The sequence below is a fragment of the Ischnura elegans genome, chromosome X (genome assembly GCF_921293095.1).
Source record: "Ischnura elegans chromosome X, ioIscEleg1.1, whole genome shotgun sequence".
Taxonomy (NCBI): domain Eukaryota; kingdom Metazoa; phylum Arthropoda; class Insecta; order Odonata; family Coenagrionidae; genus Ischnura; species Ischnura elegans.
The window spans coordinates 71,422,078-71,443,098 of record NC_060259.1 but is presented as its reverse complement, the minus strand read 5'-3'; the positions used below and the strand labels follow the sequence as shown (position 1 = coordinate 71,443,098).

Genomic DNA, 21,021 nt, shown 5'->3' with positions numbered 1-21,021 from the left:
GGCCTGAAGGCCCGCTAGCCTGCCCTAGGATCACTTATCCTTCGCCCCCTATTAAGCCTCTAAGTGTAACCATCAGGTTGCGGATGATAGTTTGACTTCTAGGTATAGGTTAGTTTCCTCATGAAATAAGCAGTTGCGAACAAATAACGAGGGTATTATGAGGTTTTATTGGCAAATATATGGGAAAAATATGCCATAGAAATTATACAGCAACCTGAGAAGATGCTATGTCTAAGGAATAGGAAGCTGCTAGCCATTTTGCCTTTCATTACCCAGGGGAGAGAGAAGCAGCTCTTCTTCATGTATGAGAAGGTGGAGACCACAATGACCACTAGTGACACATTTCAGCATTACTTTAACAGCTCTACTTCTAAGCTTTCAGCATTACTGCAATATGGAAGGCAAGGGGAAACCATCACATTATTGTCCCAAGGAACCTCAGCTACTCCACTCATTTTTGCATCAGACATGATGGAATTGTCTTCATTAAAATATTCTGGAGGTGGAAACTAGTCCCACGTTTGGATCTCTGAGTGGGGAGTAACCAAAATTAAGTGGCCCAAAAAAGGAGACTTCTAGAGTGGAAGCTTCAGAATAATACAGACAGGATTGCTAATTGGTAATGTTGATAGTGCCTAGAAAGAGCATTAGGATGTAAGTGAAAAGCTACCTGCAGTTTCATGAGAGGAAATTAATGGTGAAAATAGAAACCAAACCTATAGCTACTGTATTGGTGCAGGTTGCATACTTATGACAGGTTATGGAGGCAGATTTCCGGAGACAAGAGTTCCGAGACTTCCGAGAGTCTCCGAGCCTATGAGTCGAAGGGCCTTTGCGCGAAAATCCTTTGCGCGAAAAACCTTAGCGCGAAAATTCCTTAGCGGGAGAAGTTCTGCGGATAAGTTCGGAGGAAGTTAGGAGGAATTTGGAGGAATTTCTGGGGGGGGTACCAGAAATTTTTTGGAGTGGTACACTAAAAAATGCCACAACTTAATTAACTATACTTGGGTATTTCTCATTGAATTTATGGATTCGGAAAAAAATATGTACTGCAATTTTTCATGCATTATATGCACGGCATGATATTTGGAGCAGGCGACCAACAGCTAAGTCCACTTGTTGAGGGAAGAAAATGGAAGGAAGGGTGGAAAGAAACCCAGCGTCGGCATTTGCTTGCCCTTAACAAAAGGCGCCAAGTGGAAGCCCTCGACTTAACGCCGCTTGCGACGGATGGAGTGCTGGGCTTGAAATGCCCTTCTCAAAGAACTCAAGCAGGGATCGTGTATTTTGTAAAAGATCTTTACCACCCCCAGGATTTGAAATTGGGTCTACAGGGTGGGAAGCCAAAACTCTAGCCACCACTCCAACCCGGTCCCACATTATTGGTATATTGGTGCACAATTTGAAGGTAATTAAGCAAAGGAATGAAAATAAAGAGGTAACACTAGCTTAGCCTGGGGGGGTCCGGACCCCCCACAAAATATAAAAACAAAATTTGTTTTTCTTCATAAAAAAAAACAAAATATTCAAAAATCAGGAATTTACAAAATATTTCTTTAACAAATGAAGTTTTTCGATTATGGAAAGTGTTAAAATTAGTTTAAAACCCATTATTTAGTACCCTGTTTTTGAAAAACTTCCCCCCTGGTTTTGGACCCCCTCGAATGAAATTCCTGGCTACGCCACTGAAGTGGAATATACCTTCCTTTCTTTTCCTGGACATAAACTATACATTATATTCGTGTGAATTCGTTTTAATCCATCAAGGCTTTTCATACCTTAAAATAATTCATTTATCGGTTAAATAATAAAAAGACAACCTCCTTACCCAAGGGCGGATCCAGGATGTTTTTCTGTGGGGGCAGCAGGGTCTGAAAGGCAAATAATATTCTAATATTTGGGATTAAAAACTACATGAAACAACTACTATACGAAATATACTCTTAATGGAAAATGCCACACAAAGCTAAAAATATTATATATTGGTATAATGGTTTAATATATAATATTAGATGTGGCTATAATGGTATATGTAAATATTTGTAACTTTTATATTAGAAAATAAAATTTATTGATATTTTTATTAAAAATCTCGTCTATTTTCTTTAGCATCTACGGGGTGGGCAAGTGCCTCTGTGCCCCCCCACACCCCTAAATCCGCCTATGTCCTTACATATATGTTGCGTGTGTGAAATGGATTCCGTTAAAAAAAACAACTCTCCTCTCCTACTTCAAAATATCAGTTTTAAAAACACTTTACTGATGATTCATTATTTTTTCCGCTCGATCTTTTTAACGCATTGGAAAAAATATATCAAATAGCCTATTTATGGATTCGGAAAGAAAATACAAAATTTTTTACAACAGTTTTCGTGCAAGTTTATTGGCAGTTCATTTACACTGCCGATGTTGGACGTGACTGAACTCGATGGCATCCTTACCGCACACCACGAAGTTGCGTTTAGACCGGTTTAGACTGACCAAGCCACGTAGCCCGCTCGGAGCCTTTTAGTTAATGATGAGGCGAGAAAAGTTTTTGCTTGATTCGCGATCTATAGGTCTATAGGACCTGTAGGACTACAGTAAATCGTGTGTACCCCAGCTCGAATTATTGAAGAAGTCGTAACTTAAATCACGTTATTGTAAAACTAAAGTATGTGAGATATGAAGTAATTCTTTCCTGGCGAATTAAATAATTCAAAATTATTCCTTCACCCTGATGAAGATGGGCGAGTCGTCCATTGAAATGTTGGTGATATAAAACGAATTAAATCGGTGGTAATCCCGACAAGACTTCACACAAAGTATACCAGGTTGAACGAACAAATCTTCCGATCTTATAAAAAAATACGTAACTTTTCCAAGTTTTCCTTGACTATTTTCAAATTTCCCAAATTTTCCTGTGCTCTCCGTTTATCCATATCTGTAGCAACTCTGTATTAGGTTAGTGTAGAATAGGGTAAAAATCCTTATTTAAGCCAAGCGCTACCTGCTAGCAGGGTACTCAACGCTACCGCCATGCTCGGCAAAAAGCAGCCTGCATCGTAGCGACGTTCATAGCCTCGCACCCAGGTAGCCTCACACAGCAGCAGCTAGGCGTCACACAGGCTTTTCCCAGCATTCATACTTAGCCGTCGCGTTTTCGCACGCTTGGAAGATTTCACTTTTCATTAAATCACGAAAAATACATATTGTCATTTAAAAATCTAAAAGCGTGAAATACGTACTCCAGGAGTAATAATCTTTCGATTTAGGCAATAAAAAATAGGAAATCACTCTTTTGTTTTACAGTTTATTTGCAGGAAGATATAAAATTGGTTAGCACGAGGAATGAATGACTACCGTTTATGAGTGGGCGGTAACCCTGGAAGCACTTACTATCAATTGTGGCTCCTTATTTCACCCATAAATACTTGCTAATGTCTGTTTTGTTAACTTGAAACGTAGGCTTTCGCAGCGAGACTCATTGGTATCGGAGGAAAACATTCATCGCCTGATGATGCGTCTTGTAATGACCGCGAAAGCTCGCTTGACAAAGCGTAATACGCAGCTACTTCCGGTAGACCCCCATAGAAGCCCGTTTCATTATTAAAAAAAACACACACTGCGCCCCGTGAGGCTAGTCAACACACCGTACTCCGTTCCCTGCCTTCGACGCCTACGTAATTTTTGTGCATTTATGGTTAGTGGTTCAACAAGTTTCATATTTTTAGAGAAAAAAGGTCGAGGCTGGTAAAATTAAAGTAAATCAGAAACAGAACCATAAAAGTAGCGATCATGAGACTTAAACAGAAATGCCACACTGTCAACCGAAGCAGCTGAAAATGCCAAAATTTCACGACTTTGAGTGCTACGCTAATCCCATTATCTAATAGCAATAAAATTTTACAGGGCATGTTTTTACCAGCAATTGGCATAGATTGAGGGGGTGTCCCAAAAAAAATCGAAAAATGAGGACCACCCTAATGCTACAGTGGATTGGCACCAAGCGGACCACAGTTTTACGCCCAACGAGTTGGACAGTGTGACGAACTTCAACCTTTCTAACTCACAGCTGCTTCTGGGAGAAATTAAATTTCAAGGCTTCTCATTTTTAAAAAAGCGAAAATTTTCTACTCGACTTAATTATAGATAGTAGCAAATACATATTTCACCATTAAACTTTACAGCACAAAAGAGCACGTGGTTTAAATCTTTTCCAAATATTGCTGAAAATGCTTATATTTTTGATGTTACTTAGACGCAAAATTGGGCTATAATGGGTTACAGAGTTCTCTACATATCTCACGGTGGGTATCTCATATCCACTGAATAATATCTGACACCGCAGGGACTTGAACCCAGACCGAGTAATGGAAAGTCAACACACCAGTCACCATGGCAGCCCGATCAAAATAAAACTCAATCGAATAGGTGATAGAACATATAGCCAATTAACTTCTTTTTAAGTAGGTAGGGTCAATTCAAATGAAGATGTAAGAAAAAGACGGGGACCTCAGTTTTATGTATAATCCGACAGGTGGAGCGAGGTACCAAAAGTACTCTCTTTAAAAAAAAAATTTCTTCATGGAAGGTCGGATTACCTCTGAAAAAAACGGGTAAGCTTCATAGATATGACAGGTATAGGGCGTCCACACACTAGCCACCAAACCAGCCCAATAAATATCCTGAGAAAGCTCAGGATTCATCAAATAGAATCTGGCCAATGTAAGAACAGAATTTTCAATGTAATAACCTATACTCAACTTGAAACTCAATGAATAGCACAGCTCATCTCATTTCCTAAAATGTCCCATGCGATGGATTGAGCGAAGTACTGTAGAGTCTCCCCGTAAAGAAAACAGTGGTGATATTTCCTCTGAAAAATCTGACACAGCTGAGATTTGAACCCAGGCAAGCAGATGGAAAGCAAACAGGTAGACCGCCAGACAACCCCATGCTGAAAATTTTCGAAACTGCGGGGATTCGATTCCCGCATCCCAATATGGGAAGACATCGCACAGATAGCCGATAAATAGGACACCTTTCAGATAATTCCTTGATCGGAATGACATGAGTTAGATATAGAAAGCCAATGAATACTACTCATCAAAAGGCTACAAGGAAACAACTGCTTAACGTCCCTTATAACGGACTGTGTGATGACCATGAGGTATTTGTCACGTAACAGCCAGGAGTAATCTATTTTTATGTCTGTTGAAAAATTTCTATAACTGCCCGGATCTATACTATAAAAGTAACTAGTCAAAATACTAATTACCCCGCCAGAACGATACACGCCTCCTCCTTAGAGAGAACAAAATATTCAAGTGAATAGGGTGGTTTCCTATTATTTTTTTATTGCCTAAATCGAAAGATAATTACTCCTGGAGTACATATTTCACGCTTTTAGATTTTTAAATGACGATATCTATTTTTCGCGATTAAATGAAAAGTGAAAATTTTCAAGCGCGCGAAAACGCGACGGCTAAGTATGAATGCTGGGAAAACCCCGTGTGACGTCATTCTGGTTCCCGCTGTCGCCGTGTGAGGTGACCTTACGGCGAGGATATTGTGCGCCGCTGCGATGCTGGCTGCTAGCAGGTAGCAGAGTACCCTGCTAGCTGGTAGCGCTTGGCTTAAATAAGGATTATTAATACCTTGTCAAACAAAGGAAACTTTCCGACTATAGGCAGTTTTAATAGGTGATTATTAAGAGATGTGTCCCTGGATTCTGTGCCTCATGCATGCATTGGTAATATCAGACGATGTAAAACTCCTATCTACTCGTATAGAAACTAGGTCCCTGTGATGTCACAAGGAGTGGCATCGCATGGGCGCCATTCTGGCCTTTATCAAATGCAGGTAAAATTGATCATTGCCATTCGCCTAAACTGGGAATTCTAAAACCATATAATTTGTATATTATGAATACACTAATGGTGGGTAACGAATCGCAATCAATGCCTTTCGTTTTCTTTGATGAAGGAAACTACCCTATTACGTGATCACTTAGTGAAGGGTAGTTAAAAATGTCGGACTATTTACTTAATTATGTTAACTTAATCTGCCAAAATTATTTAACTCGTTCGTAAAATATCATCGATATTATTTTCCCAATAAAACTCCTGCCATCACCTGCCTATTAAGAATGTTCCCTCTTGTTTTAAACTCGGATGTGAAGTACATTAGTATAGAATAAAATAATTTCCAGCCATTTTAGCGAAATTCTATGTCTTTTCTATAACGATGACTTTCCCAGACATTCCTGGTCAGCGAACCGCCGGAATTGTGAATACTGATATCTTCAAACAACCCGAAGGGTGTTCAAATAATTTGGTCTATACTATTGAAAGCGCCTCTAATGGAGGCTGAACTACAGTTTAGCACAATTTTATGAAATCTTTTCTTAAAATTCATCCAGCTTTGATAAATAATTTTCTGCACTATTTTTGGTGCAGTAATCTAGGCTTTTTTTTTTTGTAAAATACAGAATTTGAGAAAACATCAACGTAATAAATACGTACGTCATATCTTTCACGTAACAGAACAGTTTTAAAGCGTACTTGTTGCCAGGGGCGCAGCTAGGAATTGAGGCTAGGGGGGGTTTTAGGCACAAATAATACTGGGGAGCTAGGGGGCATGGAATACCCACTAGGGGAAGCGGGAGGTGTGGGGGCCCTCCCCCAGAAAAAGATATGATAAACGGTTCCAAATGGTAAGTTTTTCGGCCTTCTGAGGGATATTCTTATAATATTTACATCATTCTATAAATAACATTAGTCCAATTAAGTAAAATGGATTAAACTTTTAAAATTCTCTGAGCTCTGGGGGGGGGTTTATCCCCCAAAACCCCCCCTCGCTGCGCCACTGCTTGTCGCAATGCAGCGTCCGGGTCGATGCGTTTCGTTACGTCTTTCTTCGGGCCTTGGATCAAAGTAATCTCATCCCGGAAATGAGAAAACTGTGAGACAAGGCACAATAAGGAGATTATTCTTATGGTTATTGACCTAGGCTGTTCCCTTGACATTGACGCGGCGACCTGCAGTGAGGATGCGGAAGAGGCCATCTTAGCTGGATCCGAGCCAACTTATCCCGACCCCTGCGTTGCATAGGACCGTAAACGGATGTGGTTATTGCCGCAATTCTATGTTCCGATTCCGTGGAAAGATTTAAAAGTCCCTCAACCTCTCACTAAAGTAATTGACACTGTTTCCTGCACCTTTTAAGGTAAGGAATCGAACAAATATAAAGTTCCGTCGTATTTAAAAGCATCTGCATATTTATTGAAATTTTCCTTATATGGACCGCACCGAACTCAAGAATACTGGTTATTCTTCTTTCTTTCCTCCCAGGCAATACCTTCTTTCTTCTCTTCATCATCTTCTCATCTTTACTCTTCTGTCTGCACCGTTTTTGTTTATAGCTTTGGTCGACCTGTAAATCTCGGACCATATACTTAAACATTTCACCTCATTGTTGTTTATTTCATCTATTAAACTAATCATTTCTATGTTATTTCCTTCACTACCGCTGACTTAAGATACATAAAAAATTTAAGAAGGCACTAATTTTCCTAAAATTTGAAATAATAAGCATTAGTTTCATAAATAACTACCGAGGACGCCAAAATCTGAAATTTATGCTGCATAAAAAATATATTTTCGAAATTCACATGTCAGGTAAAAGAGAATATCTTCATCTTCCGACCATTACTTTCATAAACTCATGAAATTACTCATATGTGCTATATGCATATGTAAATATATGTTCACGAAAGTTCTGTCTTTTAGTTTTCTCTGACTTCCAGAATATACTCGAAGTTGGCAGCGTCAGACGAATAGAAAAATAAAATAAAAATGGAATCGAAGAGCTATCCCATTCTGAGTTGTATTTGTAGTTTATAGTTTATCCAAAGATTATACGAAATATATTTGGAGTTTTCGTCTCAAAAAAGAAGATTTGACCTTTTTTTCATTTGATTTCATTCATTAGATTTCCGACCACTGTGCGCTGTGGTCGCTCGATTTACTTCACGCGATGATATCGGAATTTCTATTCAGAACTTATAGAATATGCTACTGTTTCTTTTCACCTCTTTTTAGCGGACAAAAAGGCCTTAAATTACCCACAAAATGATGAGTTGGTTTTTATTTTTCCAAGCTTGGTATAAAAGTGTTGAAAATCTTCAAGCTGAAAGAAAAACCTTTAAATATTTTGACACAACCTTTTCATATGATTCAAGATCTTATATCGACAAAAAACATTTATAAGAACTGTAACTAACTTAGATCGTCAGATAAAACCCAAATCTAAAGACCAATTTGGGAAATAAAAAAATTTCCAATCCGTATCCCTGGAAATGATTGAGTTATTACAACACGATTTTACTGACGGTGTCTCGAACAATTAGCATGAGTTTTTCTTAAATGGCAATTGGAAATGGTCGGCTCATGACCTCGTTTTCTGACATGATATAATCCACAGCATACGGGTATTTTTTGCGGTGGAAATACAGAGAGTATGTAGGCATAATCACCTCATATTTACGAATCCGCCCGAGGTAATATCTCATACGAGCCGTATTTTACGCTTCATGAGATAATGCTGCCGGTTGGAAAGATGATGAATGTATTTTTTATGTATGTATACGAGATTTATATTTAGGGTTGATATATAAAATTTCCGTACTGCGTTTCCTTATTCATTTGTCACAGGAAGCGGTACCTGTACAGGGGCCGTATTCTGTAACTCCAAACCGATCGGTGCGGCACCGATTCGTCGGGTGCGACGTCACACCGACTCCCGGTAAGAAGTCGTGCGATTCTGTACGAACCCGGTCGGTGCGGCACCGACGAGAGGACGGGAGATCGTCGGTAGCCGTACCGACAGCAAAAAGGTGTCGGTACGGCCACCGACTAGTGGGTTTCATCAACTCCCCGGTGCGCATGGTACGTTTTATTTTGTTTTTATCTCACCACCGAGTAAATAATGAGGTTTTCTGCAATTTTATCTTTTTCTGCCCCTTCGAATACGCCTCTATAATTCACTGTGTCATCATCTATATTAATTACCTTGACAGAAATATAAGATAATGGTTAATAAAAATGAGGTTTGCTAACATATAATGACTTTCTCTCATTTATGTTACCACTTTCACTCGCTTGTAATAGGCTTTATCTCTCTCTATCATCATTTATATTTGCTCCTTTGACATAAAAAAGATATTTTTGATTAAACATGAGTTTTGCCGCAATGTTATCACTTTATATCACTCTGAATAGGCGACTGTTATTTCACTCAATCATCAATTTGGCGTTTCTCTCGGCATAGAAATAAGATCTTTTTATTTAAGTATGAAGTTTGCCACCACGGTATCAGTTTCTTTCATTTGTAACGGGCAACTATATTTCATTTCATCGTCAACCATTGATTCCCTTGACGATAAAAGAAGATATTTGTTAATAAGTATGAGGTTTACCGCAATATTATCATTTTCTCTCACTTGGAATGCGCAACTTATATACATATGTATTTCACCCAATCACAATTTATTTACTTCCTCGTCATTACACTTCTTTTAATTACACCCAGCTCCATATTTTTATAACAATTTCCTAACTTGTTTCTCTAATATGACATTTGCATTTGAATCCTACGTTCACGTTCCATGGTGTGCTATTTTCGTCTGCTACGGGTAACCTACCGTTGATAACATTTATTCGGAACTTACTTAATGACAACTATATAACCAAATCATGAATAAATAGCATTATACGGAACCAATATTTAAAAAAAGAAACTACGATCTCAAGGATAGTTTCAATAATTCATTCCAGCAACAACAATCTCCATCACATACAAACTTTATTGTGATGTTGTAATATTGTTTCCTTCGATTCTGTAGGTACAGCATTACTACCACACATTATATAAGCATTGTTAACAACTTATCCAATATCGTTTATCTTAATCTAGCAATAAGTCGTAATTTCCGCAAATAAAAAGATTGAGAATGACGACAACAAACTGTGCCAATGAGTCTTCTCTTGTTTTTACCCTTCTTTCATTGGTGGAGACACGTGAAACTTCGGATATATTCGGATTTTCCCTGTTTGGGAAGGAGAGGGAACCGTACCGACTGGTTTGAAACCGACGACCTTACAGAATCGCTGGAAGTGTCGTCGTCGGTGCGGAATCCGTTGTCGGTACGGTTTGATGTCCAGTCGGTGGGCTTGAAAGGGAAACCGACCGGTGCGGCACCGACGAAATACGGAATACGGCCCCAGGTCCACGAAAACAGTTGACCACTGGGTTGAAATTCACAATATTTCGAAGGCTGCAGAGTAGAATTTCAGGGTCCATATTTGGGAATCGGAGTATGATTTAATTTTAAATTTCGTGCTGTGGGCACTCCAGTCATATCCAAACATATTTTGACGGAAATCGGAAAACGTAAGGGACCATTGTTAATAGGGTAGTTTCCTTCATCAAAGAAAACGAAAGGCATTGATTGCGATTCGTTTCCCACCATTAGTGTATTCATAATATACAAATTGTTTGGTTTTAGAAATCCCAGTTCAGACGAATGTTAATGGTCAATTTTAACCTCATGTGATAAAGGCCAGATTGACGCCCATGCGATACCACTCCACGTGACGTCACAGGGACCTAGATTATGTACGAGTAGATAGGCGTTTTACATCGTCTGAGATTGCCAATGCATGCATGAGGCACAGAGCTCAGGGAAACATCTTTTAATAATCACTTATTAAAATTGCCTATGGTCGGAAAGTTTCCTTCGTTTGATAAGGTATTAATAATTCTTATTTAAGCCAATCGCTACCTGCTAGCAGCCTGCATCGTAGCGCCGCTCATAGCCGTGCACCAAGGTGGCCTCACATGGCGGATGTCGGAACCAGAATGACTTTACACGGGGTTTTCCCAGCATTCATACTTAGCCGTCGCGTTTTCGCGCGCTTGAAAATTTTCACTTTTCATTTAATCGCGAAAAATAGATATCGTCTTTAAAAAATCTAAAAGAGTGAAATACGTACTCCATGAGTAATAATCTTTCGATTTAGGCAATAAAAAACAATAGGAAACCACCCTATTGCATTAAGAAGCAATTACTCCGGTAAAGTGAAGGTATCTCATAGTAATCATGTATAGTGTGTTGAAAATTCGTTGCACCTAGTTTATTTTCAGTGGCAGTATGAAGACACGGTGCATCGTCTCAAATGCATGTCCCGATTCCTCTTCGTGGAGGAAGAGGAAGTAATACCGAGGAATTTAGGGTAGTTTGAAAAAAGAGAGACGATTTAAGGGTAAACCGCGGCATGTTCACTCATGGGGTACGTTTACGCAGTGCACTTTTTCCGAAACGAGTTATAACTGTCGTGCCACCAGTCATGACATATTTTTGCTACTCCCAAAAGAGAATTCCCTCAAAATATTTGAGCGTCAGTCGAGAATCACTTATGCATGAGGAAAGGTTAATCTGTTTTCTGTCAAGGTGAGTAAATTTTGTGGGGAGCATATTGAAACTTATTGTGTACTATTATTATTTAATTCAGGATAAACAAAGACATGGACAGCAGTAGAATTATTTCTTTTTTAATAGCTGGGTTTTTATGAATAGAAATGTTATTAATTTTCGTTGCACGTTAAAAATAAATCCAAACATGGCGACGGGGCACGTTTACGCACTTACGTAAGGGCACCTTCACGCACGTACGTACTGCGTAAATGTGACTCTGAAGCTTTTTTGTTCCTGCAGTCTTAAACTTTTTAGTATCTTGAGACATTTTAGTTTTGAAAATCATCATTTTATGTTTAATGGAATAAAAAATTATAAACCATACAATTAATCCAAAAAAGACAATCGTGGGTTCTATGTCTTAGATGCAAAAGGTGGTCCCATGCCAAGTGCGTAAAAGGAAATACCTAATATTTTGTTCGTAAAAACTAACACATGATGGATATGAATAAATAGTTTCTGTTTTTAATCAGTAATAAGCCCTAAGTCTGTTGCGGACTTAGGGCTTATGACTGACTAAAAACAGAAATTATTTTCGTTTCGGACTTGGACCTAAAAAAACATTTTTACGGTTAAAAACACAAATAGGACAATATCTAAATGCACAAATTTTTACTTTATTAAATGCTTTATAAAATCACAATGTCTAAAATTTGCCTTAGTCAAAACATTAAAATTAGAAAATCAATAGAAAAAAATCCGCGTGAACATGCCCCGGTCAACCCTGCTCCGCAACTTCAGAAACTCGAGCAAGAAAACAGCCTGAGAAACGGTTCATTGCCTGAAATGTATGCAGTTATACGTCATTGAAGGGAAAAGGGGGGGAGGAATAAAGGTACGATGAAGATAAATGGTGAGCATGATAACTAGGGTGAGGCTTATTTATTCGTATAGTCGGGTTTTCGATTTAACCTCTCAAAATATGCTATGGGGAGTAGAATTAATTAATTAAAAATCAGGTCGATTATGTAACATTTAGAGGTCACTCAAGAGCACAAAATGCTATGGAAATTAATATTTTCAAATCGACAAGAGAGTATACTTACTAAGACTTAACAGTGGCGTAACTATGGGGGGAATAAGGGGATAGTACCCTCCCAAAGCTTCAGAGAAAAAAAAAAAATATTTAAAACGTCAGTCTAGTTTTAAAATTTGATAGCTGCGTTTGCTTAAAGTTAAATTTATAGTGCCATAATATGCAAAATGTAAATCCAGGCATGTCATTTTTCAAAAAATTTCCCGGAAACCGCGTCGCCTGGGGGTGGGGGGAGTGTCGCCACACCAGGCCATCTCGTCCTCCAAAAACGTGTGCCTAGTTACGCCATGGTTACGCCACTGGGACTTACAATGGGTTAATCGAGAAGTTGGAGTTCTATAAAGACAAAATTCACTCCATTTTTCCTTTTGAGCAACCTTTTTCCGGATATAACATATTTTAGTGCGCAATACAGCCGCGCACTCTACCCTAAACTCCGCGTCGGTGCTCACGGGGTGCAGTCACGGTCAGCGGATTGGTCCTACACCCTTCATTAACCTACGCCCTCCTCGCGCCTTTATTAGCAAGAGCTGAGGGAGCAATTCCCCATAGGAAACACTAGGGAAGTGCTAATGATTTGCATGAACTCACAGCCCAAAAATCTTTGAATTAATCACTTGATTACTATTCGCGAGCGCTCATATGAATTTGCCATCAGAATATATGAACAAAATTATGCCCTTTTATCAGGGAAATTATAAAAAAGCATGGCCAACGCAATGAAAATATTTCTTAGTACCTTAAGGTGCGTTTACACTATATAACATGTTATATAAACATTTAACATGTTTATATAACATGTTACATAGTGAAAACGCAATACAAAGACAAAATTTACTCCATTTTTCCTTTTGAGCAACCTTTTTCCGGATATAACATATAAGTTACTTGTAAAATTTGCTTTATATAGCATACATTTTATAACAAGAGTCCAGCTGAGCCAAATATGCACAAGTAACATGTTACAGATTATGTTGCAGCCCACCCGTCAACTGGCTATCCCCACCATGCGCCTCATCTTTTTTCTGTAACATGTTACATATTTTCCCACTTCGTGCGGGAAACCAAAAACGTGTTACGTAACACGAATCTTGGATTTGTAACATAATGTTACATGTAACTTGTTACACGGATTTGTAACTTTTTCGTTAAACATGTTACATGCAACTTGTTTATGTAACATGTTACATAGTGTAAACGCACCTTTAGAGTCATAATAAATGTGAGCTGTCGTGACAACATTCAACATATGTTTATAATCTGGAGCAAAAAAAAGCATAAGACGTATTGTATCGATTGAAATTCATGTCCTTATGCTATATTTCGAGGGGGAAGAGAGAGGGAGAGGAAGAATGAGGATAATGGAATAGGAGGGTCGTGACTGCACCCCATGGCTTAAAAAATCTTGGCCAAGATTAATGAATAAAATGGTGGATCTCCTGAAATGTATTTTTATTATTATTATTTGGGCGGTTTTTGAACCTTCAAGGAAGCAAGTTCTCTTTCCACTTTGTTCACTTTTATGACTTCATTTCAATCTGTAATCATTTCTGCCTGGGAGAGAGCAGTGGCGCAGCGAGGGGGGGTTTTGGGGGATAAAACCCCCCCAGAGCTCAGACAATGTTTTAAGTTTAATCTATTTTATTTATTCAGATTAATATTACTTGTAGAATAGTGTAAGGATTAATGAAATATCCCCCAGAGGCCGTAAAACTCACCATTTTTAACCATTTATCTTAAATTTTTTTCCGACGGAGGGCCCTCGCACCTCCCGCTCACCCTGGCAAGTATGCCATACATCCCAGTATTAGTTGCGCCTGAAACCCCCCCTAGCCTTAATTCCTAGCTGCGCCCCTGGAAGAGAGTGACGCGTTGGAATGGATCCACTAACGGGGATGGTCACCACAATCTTGGGTCCTTAGCTCCCCCGCGCAGGAAGTGTTTCCTTCTTTCTAAGGTCATTCCCCCCCCCCCTTTCGATTATATCGTCGATGACGTGTAATCCATTTTTAAAAATGCACATAATCCCACCTATAGCCCACGTTTTTATGAAAAACTGTTCTTTATATTTGCGCAGTAAAAAGCGTGTTCTCTCTGCAGCCTTTTTCTTAGTTTCCTACGTATGGATTTTATGTAAAGATGTCAAGCAGAAGATTTTGAAAGTGTAAAGAGATAAGTCGATGGCCTAGTTAGATGAGAGTAGGGTAGTTTCCTTCATCAAAGAAAACGGAAGTCATTGATTGCGATTCGTTGCCCACCATTCGTGTGTTCATAATATACAAATTATTTCGTTTTAGAAATACCGGTTTAGACGAATGGCAATGGTCCATTTTTATCCCCATTTGAAAAGGGCCATGCGATACCACTCCACGTGACGTCACAGGGACCTAGTTTCTACACGAGAAGATAGGAGTTATACGTCGTCTGAGGTTACCAATGCATGCATGAGGCGCAGAGCTCAGGGAAACATGTCTTAATAATCACTTATTAAAACTGGCTAAGGTCGGAAAGTTTTCTTCATTTGATAAGGTATTAATATTCCTTATTTAAGCCAAGCGCTACCAGCCAGCAGGGTACTCAGCTACCCGCTAGCAGCCTGCGTCGTATCAGCGCTCAACTCGCCTCAAGGTCACCTCACAAGGCGGCAGCGGGAACCAGAAATATGTCACACGGAGAGATTTCCCGACATTCATACTTACGCGTCGCGTTTTCGCGCGCTAGAAAATTTTCACTTTTCATATAATCGCGAAAAATAGATATCATCATTTAAAAATCTAAAAGCGTGAAATACGTACTCCAGGAGTAATAATCTTTCGATTTAGGCAATAAAAAAATAATAGGAAACCACCCTGTTGCGTGACACCAATCTTAGGATTTTTTTCTTTTTTAAAGAGAATCGGGACTATCCACGGTGATTACTTTACCTAGTCACCCGCAATACACAAATTGTGCGAAAAATCCTCAAAGAAAAAAATCATTTGCCTTAAACGGGAATCGAACCCGGATCCCCGGTTTCCGATCGAGTGCTTTAGCCAGTGAAGCTCAATCACATCTGCAGGAATATTTCTCGGGTTTCCCACCGGGTGTCGTATCGGGTTGTCGGGGAACTACAACCCGATACGACACCCGGTGGGAAACCCGAGAAATATTCCTACAGAGCATACGCCGGGAAAAACTCAGATTCTACATCAATCACATCTTATATAAATTGCATCATGAAATTATGAGGACACTCACATCCAAGAGACATTAATTATAAAAATGAATATTTTTTATTCAAATTTTTAATGCATTTTTTTTGTATTAATGCCATATATACCTATAAAAACTAAGGGATTTTGAAAGTCAGTTCTCATAGACTATCACCCGGTAAGTCTATTTTTAACAGAAGTCATAAAATCAATATAAAAAGGGAATATTGAGAAACTTTCGCGAAACTATCTTTCATGTGCTTCCCAGCAGGGATACCTGTCAGAAATTTCAATACGATATTTTAAAAATATCCTTAAAATTACGATTAATGCAACAAAAAAGCCAAATATTTGCCGATAAATCTTGAGGGTATTTACCCAATATCTCCTTCAATATCCCTACAACAAATCATTATTTTTCTGCTTCAATTATAAAATGTACAGTATTAGCCATCATTTGATCTAACAGCGGACAGAGAGTAAAGGTACATGAATCTATGGTCATGATTCCATTACTTAGCACCAGTTTCGGCATCATCACAATTATACAATTCAAAATCTTATCGCTGTATTTTTAAAGTTAGCAACCAATATATATGTTTATATTTTATTTTGTTTATATATGTTTTTATATTGGTCGGTATTTTTCAAGAGATGTGATGGAACTATATCTTTTGATTATTATTGGTCTCATAAATTTGAGCAATGATTTCTCGAAGTTCATTGAATTTCTGCCGATTATTGAGTTAATTTTAAAGGGTACATACGTCCTTACATTGGAGAGAATTGATTGAAAAATGTGTATCATATGACATCCGTAGATAGGAATGGAATCAATAACTGATGGAATGGATTTTTTGAATGGAATGAAGAAAACTTGGGCATAAATGCCTTTTACTTATCGTATGGATTGAAACGGTATAATACAGCTTATGGGGACACGAAACTAACGGCTAATTTTATAGAACTTTAAAGTTTTTAGCAAGGAGTATTTATGGAGGCATTGATTTAACCCTTTCTAACGTAGAGTTACTTCTGGGAGAAATTAAATTTTCAGACTTCCCATTTTAAAAAAGTGAAAATTTTCTACTCAAATATAATTATTGTGGCAGCTACATATTTCACCATTAAACTTTACAACACGAGAGAACACGTATTTTAAATATTTCCTGAATATAGGTTAAATGTATACATTTTATATGTTACTTAGAAGCAACATTGGGTTATAATGGGCTAAGAGACTGAATAAAACAATAAAGTAATTCTAGCCATTTATTCGATTTACATTTGAGTGAGTGGCACAATAGCGGAGTTTAACCTGTAGGTGCGATCCCCACAAAGATCCACCTAATCATAGAAACAGTACAATAGAGATTGCGAGAGATTTGCAAAAAATATGTGCGTTTCGGATAAGCATCTTACACAGCATGCAGCGTTGTAGCCAGTAGTAATCAATAGAGGGATAGTAGTGATTTTCTTATATTTTTATTCTTTTCTACTTCCTCTAATGCGTTTTTTATTTTCAGACTTGAATACCTTTGTTACCTGAAATGTAAATGATAAAATATGAGACTATTAATTTAAAAATCAATCAACAATGTATTAAATCCAAGGTAATTCACAAAACCACTCACCAAGTAAGTCCTTATGCATGTATAATGACGGAATTAGTCATCCGTCTTCAAGGCACAGGACAAATATGGCGGAGTAATGCAGGCACAGTGAACTTTACTTGGCTCCCCTGGTTGTAATTTATCTTGAAAATCAAACTTGAGATTTCCAAAGGTGCAAGTGAGGTCGTCATCATCTAAGAATGTAAAGATATTATTATGAATTGAACTAGCATTACGAAATAAATCTTAAACTATGGTGACGTTTGATCAAAACTGCATGAACTATTATCAAAAATTAAGAATCTCAATGAAGTAAATATTATCAGTCCTTAAAAGAGACCCCCCATGCACTCCGCATAAATATAGAGGGGTTATGGGTAAACAATTATTGTATTTATTATTGAAAAACAAAAATAATGAAAAATGATGAAACATAAAAAAATGAAGCTTGTTATTTATCATAACATTACGGTACTGAATTGATCAATCAGACACCCAGGAGCATTTATTTGGAATTTAAAAACCAGACATGAAAAATGCACTCACTAGCATTCCTATTTGTCTTGTGATTCGGCCCTTCGATCACACGATCATTTTCCGAGGCTGAAAGAAAAATTGCAATTATTAGAGAGGAGAAGATGATGAAGTTATCTTGGCAAATTTTCTAAAGATAGGTAATAAATTTAGAATGATTGAGTAGAGTGATCTAATCATTTAATGGCATAGTAGCGTAAATAAAGCACTCAGCGAAAATCCGGAGCAACTTGGTTCTCATGCATCTAAAGGGTTCTCAAATTCAAAAAGTCCAATCTTTTGAATACCTTGCATATCAGAGTGATCGTAAAAAATAATTGTTAACCTTTGTTGTGAAGCTTAAAAAAATAACAGTTGCTCTCGCTGAGATATACAGGGTGTCCCATTTATCTTGACCACCCGAAATAACTTTTTGCCCAGATGCAAATTCAAAAATATGTCGAGCAAATGTTCATTAGCCGTCAAGAGGACATTAATCAGTATGATTGCCTTCCTTGTAGCTTTGTTATTTACAAAGATATGAACGGGAGAAGTTACAGGAGAGGAAATGAATTGCCGAATAAAACACATAGGGTGCCATTTAAAAAAGACATACCGCTGTTCATATCCTTGTAAATAACAAAGCTACAAGGAAGGCAATAATGCTGATTAATGTCCCCCTGACGGCTAATTAACATTTGCTTGACACATTTTTCAATTTGCATCTGGACAAAAAGTTATTTCGGGTGGTCAAGATAAATGGGACACCCTGTATATATGTTTGCTAAATTTTGAGACCTTTTCTTGATCAGCGAAAAACCACGCTTATGGAACCTACAGGAAAGGATTTTCAACTTTAGCCCTAGACAAAGGCCAAAGAGCCTGTACCAAATTAGCATTCACAATGCTTAGTTGCTCATTCCAACGTTAAAAATGTGATAAAGTGTCCATCTATGGCATTGTAATATAACTTTCAGTTTTCCAGGAGCGTAGGAGACGATTACGTGAGGAGTACTTTTGAAATGATTTCCTTTGATAATCGCTGCACCATCTAAGTTAGCCTATTGGCACTAGTTTTAAAGTTAGATTAAAGCAAATGAAACTTGATGACATAGTATAATGGTTTTATTGATCGAACCTCAGGCTACTGTGACCTACCTTAAGCGAGAATTTTATTCCGTTATATGTGTTGGAGGGTTCTAATAAAAAATTCCCTTGACCAAGATCCTTTAAGTAATGAGCAATCAAACCTAAATTTATTTCAAAATAGTGAAAAAAATGAAAATTTATGGGTAAAATATTACAAATTTTTGCGTAAGATTAAAATTCTTGTTGCTGGTCCATAATTTATAGTTATTGTGCCACTATATGTTTTGATATTTGTTTGATAGTACTCTTAGGGCAAGCACTCCCACTTTATAATATTACGTACAGTTGCACTTACTTCAGCATCCCCTCAGGTGTATCCATGCATCACGAAAGTGAAAACATGAGATAATAAAATTTATTTTTTCATCATATAGAAACCTTTTGAAAGTTAAAAAAATATCTTGGAGAATTATACAAGTTTATGGGGAATAAATAATATGCGTAAATTTGCCATGATGAAAACAAAGTAACTCACCAATAATTAAATTTTCCTGATCCAATAACCGGTGTCATGAGAGAGTCTAGTAACACTATCTTAATGCTTATCTAAGTTTAGATATATTAAGATGATAATTCAATTATTTTTCGGGTTATTTGTGCCTATATCTGGTCCTCATGAATACTTTTTCCACGTTTAAAATTTTGCCGAACTTCTAGGCGTAATTCGCACTGTCAGCAACTATATGAACTGAATTTTTATTTTTAATAAATTCCTAATAAACCCATGGTGGCACTGAAATCTGAGCGTCATTTTCGGTATCAGCGGGAAACGATGAATTAAATTCTCTCGTAAAATTTTCGTGATTTTTGGGACTGTGACGTGAACGGGAATTTACAATATTATTTTTTAAATCTTTCTAGATTCATAATATCAACATAAAATCGGCCATTTTGCTCCTAAGTGGAGAGTTATTCTTTATTTAACGCCTCCATGAGTATAAAGGATCGTAAAATCGAGTAGATTTATAGACTAGTGGCTGGAAATATTGTAAGAATTAACACTTGCACATTCATTCTTTGCTAAGCAGTGCATTTCAAAATGTCACAAAATTTTCCCTTGATCAATGCCTCAAAAAATTGATAATCATAGAAATACGAATTTCGCCATTTTAGAAAAAAACTGAAAGTGGAATAGATAAGTGAAACTCGGTTTTGTAATCAAAGGTGAAAATATGTTTCTATTCATCTGTTTTCAGAAAAAAATTGCGTAAGATAAAACCTTGTCTTATTAGTATTGTCCTCCACACTCAAGCAGAGGACTCATGTTAACCATACATGAATTTTTTCCAAGAAACTAGAAGTAGCTTTTAGTTAGAATGATTTGAACTGAGGCAACTTGTGAATTCAAAGGATTAACTTATCTTAGTAGTACTTACGGCATTGCCACTGCACTGGGCAGCAATGGTTTTTATAAAATACTGGAGCACATCCTTGGCGTAAGTAGTGGCCGCTTCTCAGTTCTATGCTGCATGTTATGTCGTAGCACGATGGGCCATCAGTGGTTCCTTGATGGAAAATCAAAAAATTGTTCGTTAATGAAAGTCATACTCTTTTAACTTTTTATGATTTTAAAAATGAAGTTTTAAATTTTAATACAGACCAAGGAAAACAATTTCTTCCTCGGTGGAATTTACGGACATTTGAATTCCGTTGTTATCATCCTCGCATGGATCATTGATTACAGATCCCCATTACGTACGCGACAATTTTAACATGAAATTAATTATCTTCTAGCATAACTAAAATGCTATAAAAAAGTACAAATAAAACGAGAGAATTTCAATTTTATAAAGCTGAAGTGCCTGAATATACCCGACTCCTTTACGAATCGTATGGAACGACTACATTACTATGTACTATATGATGTCTTGACGCCATTCTGTCGCATTTTATGAGTTACTATCAAATATGGAAATTTGAAACTATTTAAGAGCATAATGACGAACTACGGAAGTAAAGCGGAAAAAGCGGGAGCAAAGCATTGTTCAGCATTAAATTGAT

The 21,021-nt window shown here is 37.5% G+C and overlaps 1 protein-coding gene across 2 annotated transcripts in view; it reads right to left on the bottom strand.

The window, feature by feature from the left end:
- Window positions 1-17,003: 17,003 nt before the first annotated feature.
- Window positions 17,004-21,021, bottom strand: part of LOC124171050 (kielin/chordin-like protein) — a 41,250-nt gene continuing 37,232 nt past the window's right edge. For both annotated transcript variants that reach the window (XM_046550197.1, XM_046550198.1), the window contains 4 exons: window positions 20,397-20,525; window positions 17,905-17,961; window positions 17,380-17,552; window positions 17,004-17,290 (listed from right to left, as the gene is read on the bottom strand). In XM_046550197.1, coding sequence (XP_046406153.1) covers window positions 17,413-17,552; window positions 17,905-17,961; window positions 20,397-20,525 — 326 coding nt within the window. In that variant the 3' untranslated portion in view covers window positions 17,004-17,290; window positions 17,380-17,412. The remainder of the gene's footprint in view (window positions 17,291-17,379; window positions 17,553-17,904; window positions 17,962-20,396; window positions 20,526-21,021) is intronic.